General features: G+C 67.6%; 1 protein-coding gene across 1 annotated transcript in view; it reads right to left on the bottom strand.

Annotated features, from left to right (window-relative positions):
* CELSR2 (cadherin EGF LAG seven-pass G-type receptor 2) overlaps positions 1 to 12,532 on the bottom strand; it is an 80,198-nt gene that overhangs the window by 55,940 nt on the left and 11,726 nt on the right. Inside the window, exon 2 of the mRNA XM_073320470.1 lies at positions 1,621 to 2,265. Within this exon, the coding sequence (XP_073176571.1) occupies positions 1,621 to 2,265 (645 nt within the window). The remainder of the gene's footprint in view (positions 1 to 1,620; positions 2,266 to 12,532) is intronic.

The raw sequence follows: 12,532 nt of genomic DNA, 5'->3' as shown, positions 1-12,532 counted from the left end.
GGTGGGGGCAGCCTGGCCAGTGCAGGAGGCTGCCCCACTCCATGGCCTGCCCCACGGCTCACGGCACAGCCTCCAGCAGGCCTGTGCTCTGGCCCTGGCTCCAGCCCCTTGCGGTGGGGACGCTCCACTCCAGGGCTGGGGCTGGGGCAGAGACCCCACCCGGGCTATGGGCCTCAGGGACACCCCCCCGCCCCACAGAGACATGCCCAACAGACATGAGACATGGCCACTGCCCTGGGCTGGACTTGAATTAGTGCCTTGGGTGTGTGAAAGGGGCTGGGTGGAAGGCCCCCACTATGCCCCAGCCCTCCAAGCCAGCCAGCCCAGGCCCCGGGAGGTGGAGAGGGATGGCTGGAGAGGGGTGCGGAGTGGGGTACAGATGTGGCTGGCCGGATGGGGGTACGGATGGGACGGCTGGAGAGGGGGGTATGGAGGGGGGTACGGATGGGATGGCCGGACGGGGGTACGGATGGGATGGCCGGACGGGAGTATGGAGGGGGGTACGGATGCGGCTGACCGGAAGGGGTTACAGAGGGGGGTACAGATGCGGCTGGCCGGACGGGGGTATGGATGGGCTGGCCGGACGGGGGTACGGAGGGGGGTACAGATGCGGCTGGCCGGACGGGGGTGCGGATGGGCTGGCCGGACGGGGGTACGGAGGGGGGTACAGATGCAGCTGGCCGGACGGGGGTGCGGATGGGCTGGCCAGACAGGGGTACAGATGCGGCTGGCCGGACAGGGGTACGGATGGGCTGGCCGGACAGGGGTACAGAGGGGGGTATGGATGCGGCTGGCCGGATGTGGGTACGGAGGGGAGTATGGATGCGGCTGGCCGGCCGGGGGTACGGATGGGCTGCCCGAAGGGGGGTACAGATGCAGCTGGCTGGCCGGGGGTACGGAGGGGGGTACGGATGCAGCTGGCTGGCCGGGGGTACAGAGGGGGGTACGGATGCAGCTGGCTGGCCGGGGGTACAGAGGGGGGTACGGATGCGGCTGGCCGGCCGGGGGTACGGAGGGGGGTACGGATGCAGCTGGCCGGCCGGGGGTACGGATGTGGCTGGCCAGCCGGGGGTACGGAGGGGGGTACGGATGCGGCTGGCCAGCCGGGGGTACAGAGGCGGGTACGGATGCAGCTGGCTGGCCGGGGGTACAGAGGGGGGTACAGATGCGGCTGGCCGGCCGGGGGTACGGAGGGGGGTACGGATGGGCTGGCCGGACAGGGGTACAGAGGGGGGTACGGATGCGGCTGGCCAGCCGGGGGTACGGAGGGGGGTACGGATGCGGCTGGCCAGCCGGGGGTACGGAGGGGGGTACGGATGCGGCTGGCCAGCCGGGGGTACAGAGGCGGGTACGGATGCAGCTGGCTGGCCGGGGGTACAGAGGGGGGTACAGATGCGGCTGGCCGGCCGGGGGTACGGAGGGGGGTACGGATGGGCTGGCCGGACAGGGGTACAGAGGGGGGTATGGATGCGGCTGGCCGGCCGGGGGTACGGAGGGGGATACAGATGCGGCTGGCCGGCCGGGGGTACGGATGCGGCTGGCCGGCCGGGGCACGGCCGGGGCCGGAGAGACGGACAGAGGCGCGTGTGGGGACAGACAGAGGAGCCCCCCCCCGCTCACCGGTGAAGCCGGCGTGGCAGCGGCAGGTGTAGCCGCCCTCCCGGCTGTGGCAGCGGCCGTTGCGGCCGCAGGGGCCGGAGGGGCACAGGTCGATCTCGCTCTCGCAGTAGTGGCCGGTGAAGCCGGCGGGGCAGCGGCACCGCAGGCCGCCGACGGGGCGGATGGGCCGGAAGAGGACGGTGGCGGAGGCCAGGAAGGGCGCGGAGCTGTCGAAGCGCAGGACGGAGACGCAGCGCATGTAGTTCTCGCAGGGCTCCCGCAGGCAGACGTTGTCGTCGAAGGGCAGCACCCGCTGCTCGGAGACGGCGGCCAGCAGCGTGCGGTTGAGGTAGAGCCGCTCCTGCAGGTCCTGGGAGGGGACGTAGCGGCCCCCGCGGGCCCCGCCCGGCAGCAGCACCGACAGGCTGACGTTGAGGATGCGGGCGGCCGGCACGTCCGTGTCGTTCTGGATGTTGAAGAGCACCACGCGGTGACGGGGGGCCGCGAGCACGGCCGCCACCCCCTGCAGGAAGAGCGCCAGCAGCGGGGAGAGGAACCGCTCCTGGGACATGTTCTCCAGGCGCAGCGTGATGCTGTTGGTCAGCGTCTCGTCCGTGATGACGGTCACCCGCAGGGTGCAGTGGGCCGCCACGCTGTGCAGGCCGTCTGCGAGAGAGGAGGGCACGGCGTGAACGGCGCCCGCGGGGCTGGGGCTCCCCCTGCCTCGGGGACAGGCTTCCACAGCTCCTGAGTCTCCCAGAAAGGCCCCAGGGCCGGGCTGCGGGGCGGGAGTGAGGGGCACCGGCAGAGCTGGGGAGGGAGCCCAAAGCCTCGTTCTTCTGGGAGCTGCTCCTGACACCCCCGCATGAGCCCCTCTCCCCCGCATGTCCCGGAGCCCCCGGCTGTCGCCTGCCACTGGCTTCCCTGGTGGCTCAGCACCACGCTGGAGATTAACTTGTCACAGCCCCTCCCTGGAGGGTCCCAGTGGGGGGGGGCGGCTGTGCAGTGTTACGGGGGGCTGTGCAGTGTGATGGGGAGGGGCTGTGCAGTGTCACATGGAGGGGAAGGGAGGGGTTGTGCAGTGTGATGGGGAGGGGCTGTGCAGTGTCACAGGGAGGGGAGGGGCAGTGCAGTGTGACAGGGAGCTGTGCAGTGTGATGGGGAGGGGAGGGGGCTGTGCAGTGTGATGGGGAGGGGCTGTGCAGTGTCACAGGGAGGGGTTGTGCAGTGTGACGGGGGGCTGTGCAGTGTGATGGGGAGGGGAGGGGGCTGTGCAGTGTGATGGGGAGGGGCTGTGCAGTGTCACAGGGAGGGGAGGGGAGGGGTTGTGCAGTGTGACGGAGGGCTGTGCAGTGTGATGGGGAGGGGCTGTGCAGTGTCACAGGGAGGGGAGGGGAGGGGAGGGGCTGTGCAGTGTGACGGAGGGCTGTGCAGTGTGATGGGGAGGGGAGGGGGCTGTGCAGTGTGATGGGGAGGGGCTGTGCAGTGTCACAGGGAGGGGAGGGGAGGGGTTGTGCAGTGTGACGGGAGAGGGAGGGGGTTGTGCGGCCTGCCCTCGGCCCTATCACTCCCCTGACTTGTTCCCCGTGCCGGGCTTGTTGGGGTCCCTGTGTGACACGAGGTTGCTGGCTCTCAGCTCAGGTCCCCACAGCACTGGAGCTGCTGGCCCCCGGACCCGTCTCTCTGGAGCTTCACCCCAGACCCCGCTGGGGCCCTGAGGTTCAGCAGCGGGGGAAGGGGGGGTTGCTGCCCCACTGCTGTTTGTGTGGCCCCTGCTCCGAGGGGCAAGCAGAGGGACCCTGCTAAGTGTCATGTCCCCCCCAACCCCGTCTGCCCTGGGCCATGGGGCGCCGTCCCTTTGACCAGCTCCTCCCTGGTGCCTTCTACCCTGGGAATTGACCCTTGAACTCTGAGGATATGGAGAGCGGGTCCTGTTGCCGGGCCCCCGTGGCCAGCCTGACAGGGTTCACGCCCCCCGCCAGTGGGACCAGCTCTGCGGGTACCGCAGGGGGCAGGAGCAGCTCCCAGGAGCTCTCAAGAGAATCAAGCTGCTGCTGCCCCTGCCCAATCCCAGGCTGCACCCCAGAGAAAGCCAGGCCTGGGCCAGCCTGACACACTGCTCTGAGCAATACCAGAGTGACTCCGGAGTGACCCCAGATCCCTCGGGGCTCGTCTACACTCCGTGGGTGGACACACACTTAGTGCAAACTGAGGGCAGCCCAGACCCGTGGGGCCCCGACTTTGCCGGTCCCCACCCAGACCTGCCCCATGGGGGACCCTAGGAAGTGGGACACAGAACCACCAGTTCAAACCCACCTTGTTCCAAGCTCCCCCCTTCACTTCCTGGCCACGCCCCATTCCAGGCCACCTCCCCTCCCCCGCATTACTATGTCAAGCCTGTCCCCTCATCTGGGTGCCCGCACATGCATGCATAAGCCCCGCCAAGCCCTTGGGGAGAAGAAACGCAGCTCCCCCCACCCCATGGGCACAGATGGGGAAACCGAGGCATGGGGGACAGGGACCAGCCCCAGAGTGGGGACAGACCTGGGGACAGAACCCAGGAGCCCAGCCTGGCAGTGGGGCGAGGGACAGCAGACACTGTGGGTAGATGTCGTCTTGGAGGACAACGGGGAGATCTAGGCACCCCCACTGGCCATGCTGGCACAAGGGCCGGGGCTGGAACCTGGCCGGGAGGAGACGGAAGTGAGGTCACTGAGATGCCTGCCCCAGGGGTGCCCGGGCGGCAGGGCAGGTGGCTACGGAGAAGAACGAGGACGGGTGCTGCCCCCAGCCCGCAGCCTTGGCCCAGGCGGTGGGGAAAGGGAACCTGGCTCATCCCCCCTCAGCAGGCCAAGCCAAGCCCCGCAGCCCCAAGCTGCCAGGCTGCAGGGGTGTCACCTGGCCCTGAGTTACTGAGCGATGTCCAGCCACGCCAGCCACAGGCACCACGGAAACACTCCCAGCATGCCCGGCCTGGTGCCCCTCACTGCCCAGCTGGGTGCCTGGGGCCGGCTGCCAGAGCTGGGGAGCTGCCAGCCAGTTCCCTGCCAGGTGAGCCCCATGGCACAGCCGCCCCTCCCTACGTCCTGCAGCCGGGGTGGCTGTCGGCGTACAGGGCACATGGGTGGTGTCTTCAAACAGGCCCCCCAGGCAGCGGTGCCAGGACACCAGGCTGCCCTCTGCGACCTCCAGCCCGCTGGTCTCTGGCCGTCTCCCCTCACGCCCTGTGCAGCCCCTGCAAGGCCCAGGGCTCAGAAGGGGCATTTCAGCAGGCACCCTCCTGCACATGAGGCCAGCAGCTGTGCGCCAGCAGGTGCCAAAGCAGACAGCTGGCAGCCAACACCCAATAGGAACCCTTTTCCCAGCAGCTGGGGGGCCGTTCTCACACACTGGACCTCACTGGGGGCTCCCCCAACTCCTAGCCCACATCATCCTGTGGCTACCAGGTTATGCCCCCTGGCTAGTCGGTATCTGTCTGGCTCCCAGCCCAGGGGACATGACAGACCATGCTGCCCATCTCAGCCCCAGCCCCAGCCACTCTCTGTGGCAGGTTAGTTCTGGCCACAGGAGCCGCCTGTCTCGTTGACCCCTGGGAGTTAGCCTGCGCGAGTTGCCCCCGAGCCCTGGGGGGGCTGAGGGGAAGGGGCACATGCTGCACCTGGGGCTCATCACGCTTCTCCATGCCATAGCAGTGAGGTCTCTCTCTGTGGAGAACCTCCCTCAAATAGAAGCAGTGTAGGGGCTATGACACACAGCTGAGCTTCCAGCAGAGGGCAGCAGTCTCTGTCTCTCTCTCACACACACAAACATACCAGTTCATCACAACTCTTAGTGCTGTTTCAGCCAGGGATCTCAAAGCACTGTGCAAAGGCGGGTCAGTAGCATCGCCCTCATTAGACAGCTGGGGAAACTGAGGCACAGCATGGAGGAGTGACACCTGAGGTCACCCAGGAACTCAGTGCCAGAGTCCTGATCTAACCACTAGCCCTCACAGCCCCCCCCCGAGCCAGGGACAGAGCACAAGAGTCCTGAAAAGGGATGTGGACAAATTGGAGAGAGTCCAGCGGAGGGCAACGAAAATGATTCGGGGACTGGAACACATGATTTATGAGGGGAGGCTGAAGGAACTGGGGTTATTTAGTCTGCAGAAGAGAAGAGTGAGGGGGGATTTGATAGCAGCCTTCAACTACCTGAAGGGGGGGGTCCAAAGAGGATGGAGCTCAGCTGTTCTCAGTGGTGGCAGATGACAGGACAAGGAGTAATGGTCTCAAGTTGCAGTGTGGGAGGTTTAGGTTGGATATTAGGAAAAACTTTTTCACTAGGAGGGTGGTGAAACACTGGAATGCGTTACCTAGGGAGGTGGTGGAATCTCCTTCCTTTGAGGTTTTTAAGGTCAGGCTTGACAAAGGCCTGGCTGGGAGGATTTAGTTGGGGATTGGTCCTGCTCTGAGCAGGGGGTTGGACTAGATACCCCCTGAGGTCCCTTCCCACCCCCCCACCCACCCCCGATCGTCTATGGTTCTCTGACTCCCAGCCCTGTACTCAGCCCAGACCGCAAAACTCTGAAGGCACCTGCCTTAGGCATGGGGACTTCGCCCTGGTGCCAGCATCCACCCGCCCCCCACGTGCACTCCCCCCCCCCCACCCCAGGTGGCTGCAGCCCAGCAGCACCACGGTCACCTGTGCAAGGAGCCACTGCTGAGAACCGTGACATCTCACTGTGGGGCCACAAGGGGAGGCTCCAGCACCATGAACTGAGCTGCGGGGGGGAGGGCTGAGCCAGGGGGGCTGAGTGGGGGGCTGAGCCGGGAGGGGCTAAGCCAGGGGAGGCTGAGCTGGGGGTGGGGGCTGAGTGAGGAGCTGAGCCGGGGGGATGAGCTAGCAGGGGGCTGAGGCGGGGGGGCTGAGCCTGGGGGCTGAGTGGGGGGCTGAGCCAGGGGGATGAGCTGGCGGGGGGATGAGCATGGGGCTGAGCCGGGGGCTGAACCAGGGGGACTGAGTGGGGAGCTGAGCCGGGGGCTGAGAGGGGAGCTGAGCCGGGGGGGTCCGAGCCAGGGGGCTAACAGAAGCCGCAGGGCAGGGCGAGGAGCCGAGGAGGCGTGCACACAGCTGCAGACTGCTCGGAGCCTGGAGAGCAGCGTTACACGTCTGTGTGGTGCTGCCTGACTGAGGCTGCAGAGAGCTGCCCCCAAACACCCGTCTCAGGGTGATGTGAACGGCTCTCATTCACCACTGCCGTGTGTTCACTCTGAAGCCTAATGGTGACATGTTCAGTCCGGGCTTGGCTGTTTCACTGCCGGTCAGTTCTGCAGAATCTTTCTGCCTGTCTGGGGTGGAGCCTGGACGTATGTGAGAGAGGCCCTGCGGCTGTCAGGAAGGAGCTTAAGGGGGAGGGTTTGAGGCCCTGGCACACTCCACGGGTCCTGTTTCCAAAGCTGCAAGGAACCAAACACAACATGAGGGGGCCCCAGGGTCGTGATCTCACCAAGGAGGTCAAAGATCATCGCCCCCCACCAGGCTGCCGCAAAGAATGAGGAGGGGCCGGTTGGCCCCACAATGGCCCCGCCTGACCAGTGGGGAGGCCACGCGCAGGGATCCCGTGCCCTCGCTCCCCCCCCCGCGACCTATAGAGCATGGGGGGCAGTGCGGCCATGTCACAGCTCCCCTGCAGGAGACATTTACTGAGTGCCCAGCCGCCAGCCCATGTCTGTCTCAGCTATGTCTATCCTGGAATTCGCTCCCCCAGCCTCAGGGTCCCCCATCCAGGCCCCCAATTCTCCTGCCCCAGAAAGCTGATCCCCTCCCACCAGCCCCTTCCCACCTGCCTCCCTCTCCTCCCAGACGGGACATTCCTGGGCCGAGCCACCCACACACACCCCACGCCCCGGAGCAGGCAGCTGTTAGCTCAGCAAACACTGGGCCCTGGGTGCCCGGCGCTGAAGGGCTCTTGGGCTGGAGTGCGGATGCCTCGGATACCTGGGGTGGGGGCTGACAAACCCTCCTAGCACAGGGGCCTTTTCACACTCCGCACCAAGTGGCCTCCTGGGCCTGGGATAGCAGGAGTGAGGGGCACCAGCAGAGCTGCGGGGGGGCAGGGGGCTGGGGGTCGGGAGTGAGGGGCACCGGCAGAGCTGGGGGGGCAGGGCCGGGCTGGCAGGGGCTGTGGGTTGGGAGTGAGGGGCACCAGCAGGGCTGGGGGGTGGGGGGAGCCCAGAGCTGGGCTGGCAGGGGCTGTGGGTCGGGAGTGAGGGGCACCGGCAGGGCTGGGGGGTGGGGGGAGCCCAGAGCTGGGCTGGCAGGGGCTGTGGGTCGGGAGTGAGGGGCACCGGCAGAGCTGGGGGGGCAGGGCCGGGCTGGCAGGGGCTGTGGGTTGGGAGAGAGGGGCACCGGCAGGGCTGGGGGGTGGGGGGAGCCCAGAGCTGGGCTGGCAGGGGCTGTGGGTCAGGAGTGAGGGGCACCGGCAGGGCTGGGGGGTGGGGGGGCGCTGGCTCTCGCAGACCCTCCTGGGATATGCACACTGTTTCCCAGCTCCATTCATTGTCTGACAAAGGACAACGGCTGCCATGGCAACTGCCAGCGCATCTCCCCTGCGCCCACAGGCAGGGCCCCGGGCTCGGCAGGGCCCAGGCTGGGGACTCCTCCTCCCTCCGCTGCTGGGGCTGAGGGCAGGGTTGGCACCAGGCAGTGCCCCATCTCCCCCTGCTCCATGGGGACGCCATGCTAGGGTCCTTCCCCCCCATCAGGCAGGGGAGCAGGGCCTGGCGAGGACAGCCCTGGCTGAGGGGCTCTCGGAGCCGTGGGGGCATAGCCCAGCCTCCCCTTCCTAGTCCCAACCCCAGGGCAGAGCTAGCTGGCTCAGGGCCCAGGCCCGGGACTCAGCCCGTAACCCGGCTCCTCCCTGGGCAGCCCCCACTCAGTGGCCCAGGCAGAGGCCCCCACTGTGGTCACTGGTTTCTGTGCAGACACTGGCCTGCGCTGAGTACCAGCGAGCTCGTTACACCAGGGCCCAGCGAACAGAGCACAGACGGTACCAGCCTGCCCTGGAGCAGGACCAGCAGCCCAGAGACAGAAGGTTCTGCTGGGCCAAGGCTGGGCCTGGCTGGACAGTGGGGTGATGCCACACCCCTGCGCCCTTCATCTTCTCCCGCTGGGTCTGACGCCAGGGCCGTGTCCCGGAGCACAGGCCCCTGCCCAGTGACCCAGCCCTGCGCTGGCTTCCTGGGAATCCCCCAGCGCAGTCCCCAGCAGCCCAGCCTGGGCGGCTCCAGTGCCGGGCAGGGCCCAGCCACTCGCTGGGTCTGCGCAGCCCCACAGAGCTTCCCCCTCGGCCACAGTGACACCAGGCGTCCGCTCGGCTGCCCAGCACACATGGGTTCAGTGGACAGCTGGGCTGAGTCCGCAGGGGTTTGGAACAGCCCGATCCCAGCGAGAGTCAAGGGCCGGACGCACACAAGGGTCCCCCTAACTCCCTGCCCCCCCAGCCCTGCCGGTGCCCCTCTCTCCTGACCCGCAGCCCCTGCTAGCCCAGCCCTGCCCCGCCAGCTCTGCCGGTGCCCCCTCACTCCCGACCCGCAGCCCCTGCTAGCCCAGCCCTGCCCCCCCCCCAGCTCTGCCGGTGCCCCTCTCTCCCGACCCGCAGCCCCTGCTAGCCCAGCCCTGGGCCCCCCCAGCTCTGCCGGTGCCCCTCACTCCCGACCCGCAGCCCCTGCTAACGCAGCCCTGCCCCCCACCCAGCTCTGCCGGTGCCCCTCTCTCCCGACCCGCAGCCCCTGCTAGCCCAGGGCTGCCCCCCCCAGCTCTGCCGGTGCCCCTCACTCCCGACCTGCAGCCCCTGCTAGCCCAGCCCTGGCCCCCCCAGCTCTGCTGCTACGCTGTCTCCCTCACTGCTGGGGCCAGGACAAGAAGCATGGGTGTAAATTGCAGCGAGGCCGGTTTAGGACTCTGAGATAGCGCGTCCTGCCAGGGCAGTCACCCCCAGGGAGGCTGTGGGATCCCCGTCATGGGGGGCTGAGCCCAGGCTGGACAAAGGCTGCCAGGGTGGGGGAGGTTTCTTTGGCCCTGCCTCAGCGCAGGCTGCTGGGCTCGGTAACCCCCACGGCCCCTCCAGTCCCAGCTCTGATCCGACGGCTGTTTGGGGAAAACGCACAAACCCAACGTCACTCCACACGCCAGCCCAGCGGGATTCGAACCCAAGTGTCCAGGGACAGTGCTCAAGCTCCCTAACCTCCCAGCTCAGCCATCTAACCTGCCCCATGGGGGCCCTGCCAGCCCCCTATGGCCCAGCAACTGGTGCTGCCAGCCCACACCTCCAAGCAGCTGCCGGCCCCAGCCCCTCTGAGACACGGCGGGCAGACGAGGCAAGGGAGTGGGAGCGCGCCCCACTGCCCTCGGCCCCCCACATGCCCAGCCCCTGTCCAGCGGCCCGTGGCTCTGGCTGGCCACGCTGGGTTGCCATGGAGGCAGCAGGAAAGGGCCAGCTATGCAGGGGAGGCTTTTGTTCCTCGCACTCGGTTCTCTTCTCTCTGACTCACGAGACAAACACCCCCTTCCCTGGGGGGAGGCAGCTGGGGGAGGGGGAGGCTGAAGGGGTGGCAAGGGACTGGGGGGCCCACAGGGAGCTGGGAAAGGGGCTCTGGGGTGAGCGGGTGAAGGTGACAGATGGGGAGCTGAAGGGGGGGCAGGGGCTGAGGGTGGGGAGCTGGGGGAGGTGCTGTGGGGCTGGCAGGGCAGGAAGGCTGGAGGGGGAGGGGAGGGGGAGCTGTCCCATTCTCTAGTCCCCGGCTCATTCTTCCGCTTTCCGACCCAGTGCCCCAAGCCCCTTTGTGCCTGGCTGGCCCCGCCCCGCCCTCGCCCGCCCCACCTTTGTGCCTCTGTGCTGGAGAAAAAGGGCCCCCCAGTGCCCTCCCCCATCTCTGGAGGGGTCACAGGGACGTGGCTGCAGCCAGATCCTCTGGCACCAGACTGGGGGGGGGGCTGAGTGATGGGGGTTCCCATGTGGATCACCATGGAGACAATGGCCCATGGTGATGCCCCCGGCAGGCACCCACCGGGCGGGGGCCACCTGGGTCATCAGTCCCCTCCACGTCTGTCCTTCCCATGCGGCCTCAGGCCCTGCCAGCCCCACACTAGCCCCAGACACATGGGGGGGGGCAGATTCACTGACTCCAGCTCTGGCTGGTTACACCCCAAGGACATCCCCCACAGACTCTCCTGCCAGCCCCCCACTCCGTGACCCTCCCCTCAGACATGCTGGGTCCCATCCTGGCCTACCCCACGGGGTACCATGAGAGTCTCTGAGGGGCTGGGGCCCCCCGGCAGAAGGGGGGTACCTTGCTGGACTCAGACCGGGCCATTGCCGGGCACAGCGCCGGGCTGGGCAGGCCCAGCTCAGGACTTGGCTGCACCAGTGCTGGAGGGGTTAAAGAAGAGAGCCCCCGTAGCCCAGGCCCTGAACCCTCCCACTCCAGACCCCAGGGGTGTAACCCCCCTCCCAGCCCCAGGTGCCCTCTGCGAGCAGGGGGGCAGCAGAGCCCCGGGATGGCATCAAGGGCAGCCCCGGCCCATACAGCTGACAACTAACGCACGGTCGCAGGCCTGGCCAGGCTGGGGGGAGATTAACAGCACGGTTGAGTTACGGGGGGGAGGGTGTCTCAGATCCCCCACCCACCCCCTGCTCTGCCCCACACAGCCCACTGGCGAGACCGGCTCCGCCAGCGCCGCCCCTGCCCCCCAGAGCCAGAGGGGCAGGAACCATTAACGAGCCAGGAGGAACCCTGCCTGCGCCCCGCACAGCACAGACCCCCCCACAGTGCAACCCCCCCCTCAGTGCCCCCACAGCACAGACCCCCTCACAGTGCAAACCCCCCTCAGTGCCCCCACAGCACAGACCCCCCACAGCATCCTGCCTGTGCCCCCCACAGCACAGCCCCCCACAACGCAACCCCCCTCAGTGCCCCCACAGCACAGGACTCCCCCACAGCATCCTGCCTGTGCCCCCCACAGCACAGCCCCCCCACAGCGCAAACCCCCCTCAGTGCCCCACACAACACAGACCCCCCCACAGCACAAACCCCCCACAGTGCCCCCCACAGCACAGACCCCCCCACAGCGCCCTGCCTGTGCCCCACACAGCACAGCCCCCCACAGCGCAAACCCCCTCAGTGCCCCCCACAGCACAGGACCCCCCCACAGCATCCTGCCTGTGCCCCCCACAGCACAGCCCCCCCACAGCGCAAACCCCCCTCAGTGCCCCACACAGCACAGACCCCCCCACAGCGTCCTGCCTGTGCCCCCCACAGCGCAGCGCCCCCTGCAGCCCAGTCCAGCACTGTGCAGTGCAGCTGACTGCTTCCTTCAGGACACCAGGGATCAGCCGCTGGCTGGCGCACAGCCCTGACTCTGGGGTGGGGTGGAGGTGTAAATACCTGCGCCTAGGCCAGGCCCTGCGGGCAGGATCTGGGCTGGGATGCGGAGGGTTATTTTGGCTTCCAGGTGTCAGCAAGACACTGGGATGGGCAAGAGCTAGGTGAACGGGGCCAAGCTCAGAGACCAGGATACTGGCCCAATATCCCCCTTCCAGCTCCAAAACTCGGCCAAACCCCAAAACTCCACAGCTAACTCCCCCAGAGCTGGTTCCCAACCAGCTCCCTCCGCCAACCCTCACCCCCATGGCCATGCTCCCCATGAACAAAGGGGGCCCCCTCATTCCAGGGGTGCAAGGCAGAGGTAGTTGGGGGCACAGTGAGGGGGACCCCCAGCACCACCCAGGAACGACTTCATGCCCCCCGATCCCACCCTGTACATGGCACCTGCGACCCCCTCCCTTCGGTTCAGTAGGGTCCATGTTCCCCTGGTGCCCTGCGCTGCTCCCAGCCCAGAGTCTAACCCTCTCTCTCCCCGTCATGCTGCAGGGAGATGGGGTCTGGATCCTGGG

This window comes from Lepidochelys kempii, chromosome 21 (genome assembly GCF_965140265.1).
Source record: "Lepidochelys kempii isolate rLepKem1 chromosome 21, rLepKem1.hap2, whole genome shotgun sequence".
NCBI classification, from domain to species: domain Eukaryota; kingdom Metazoa; phylum Chordata; order Testudines; family Cheloniidae; genus Lepidochelys; species Lepidochelys kempii.
Note: the sequence above shows the minus strand (reverse complement) of the source record. Positions and strands in the feature narration are given on the sequence as shown.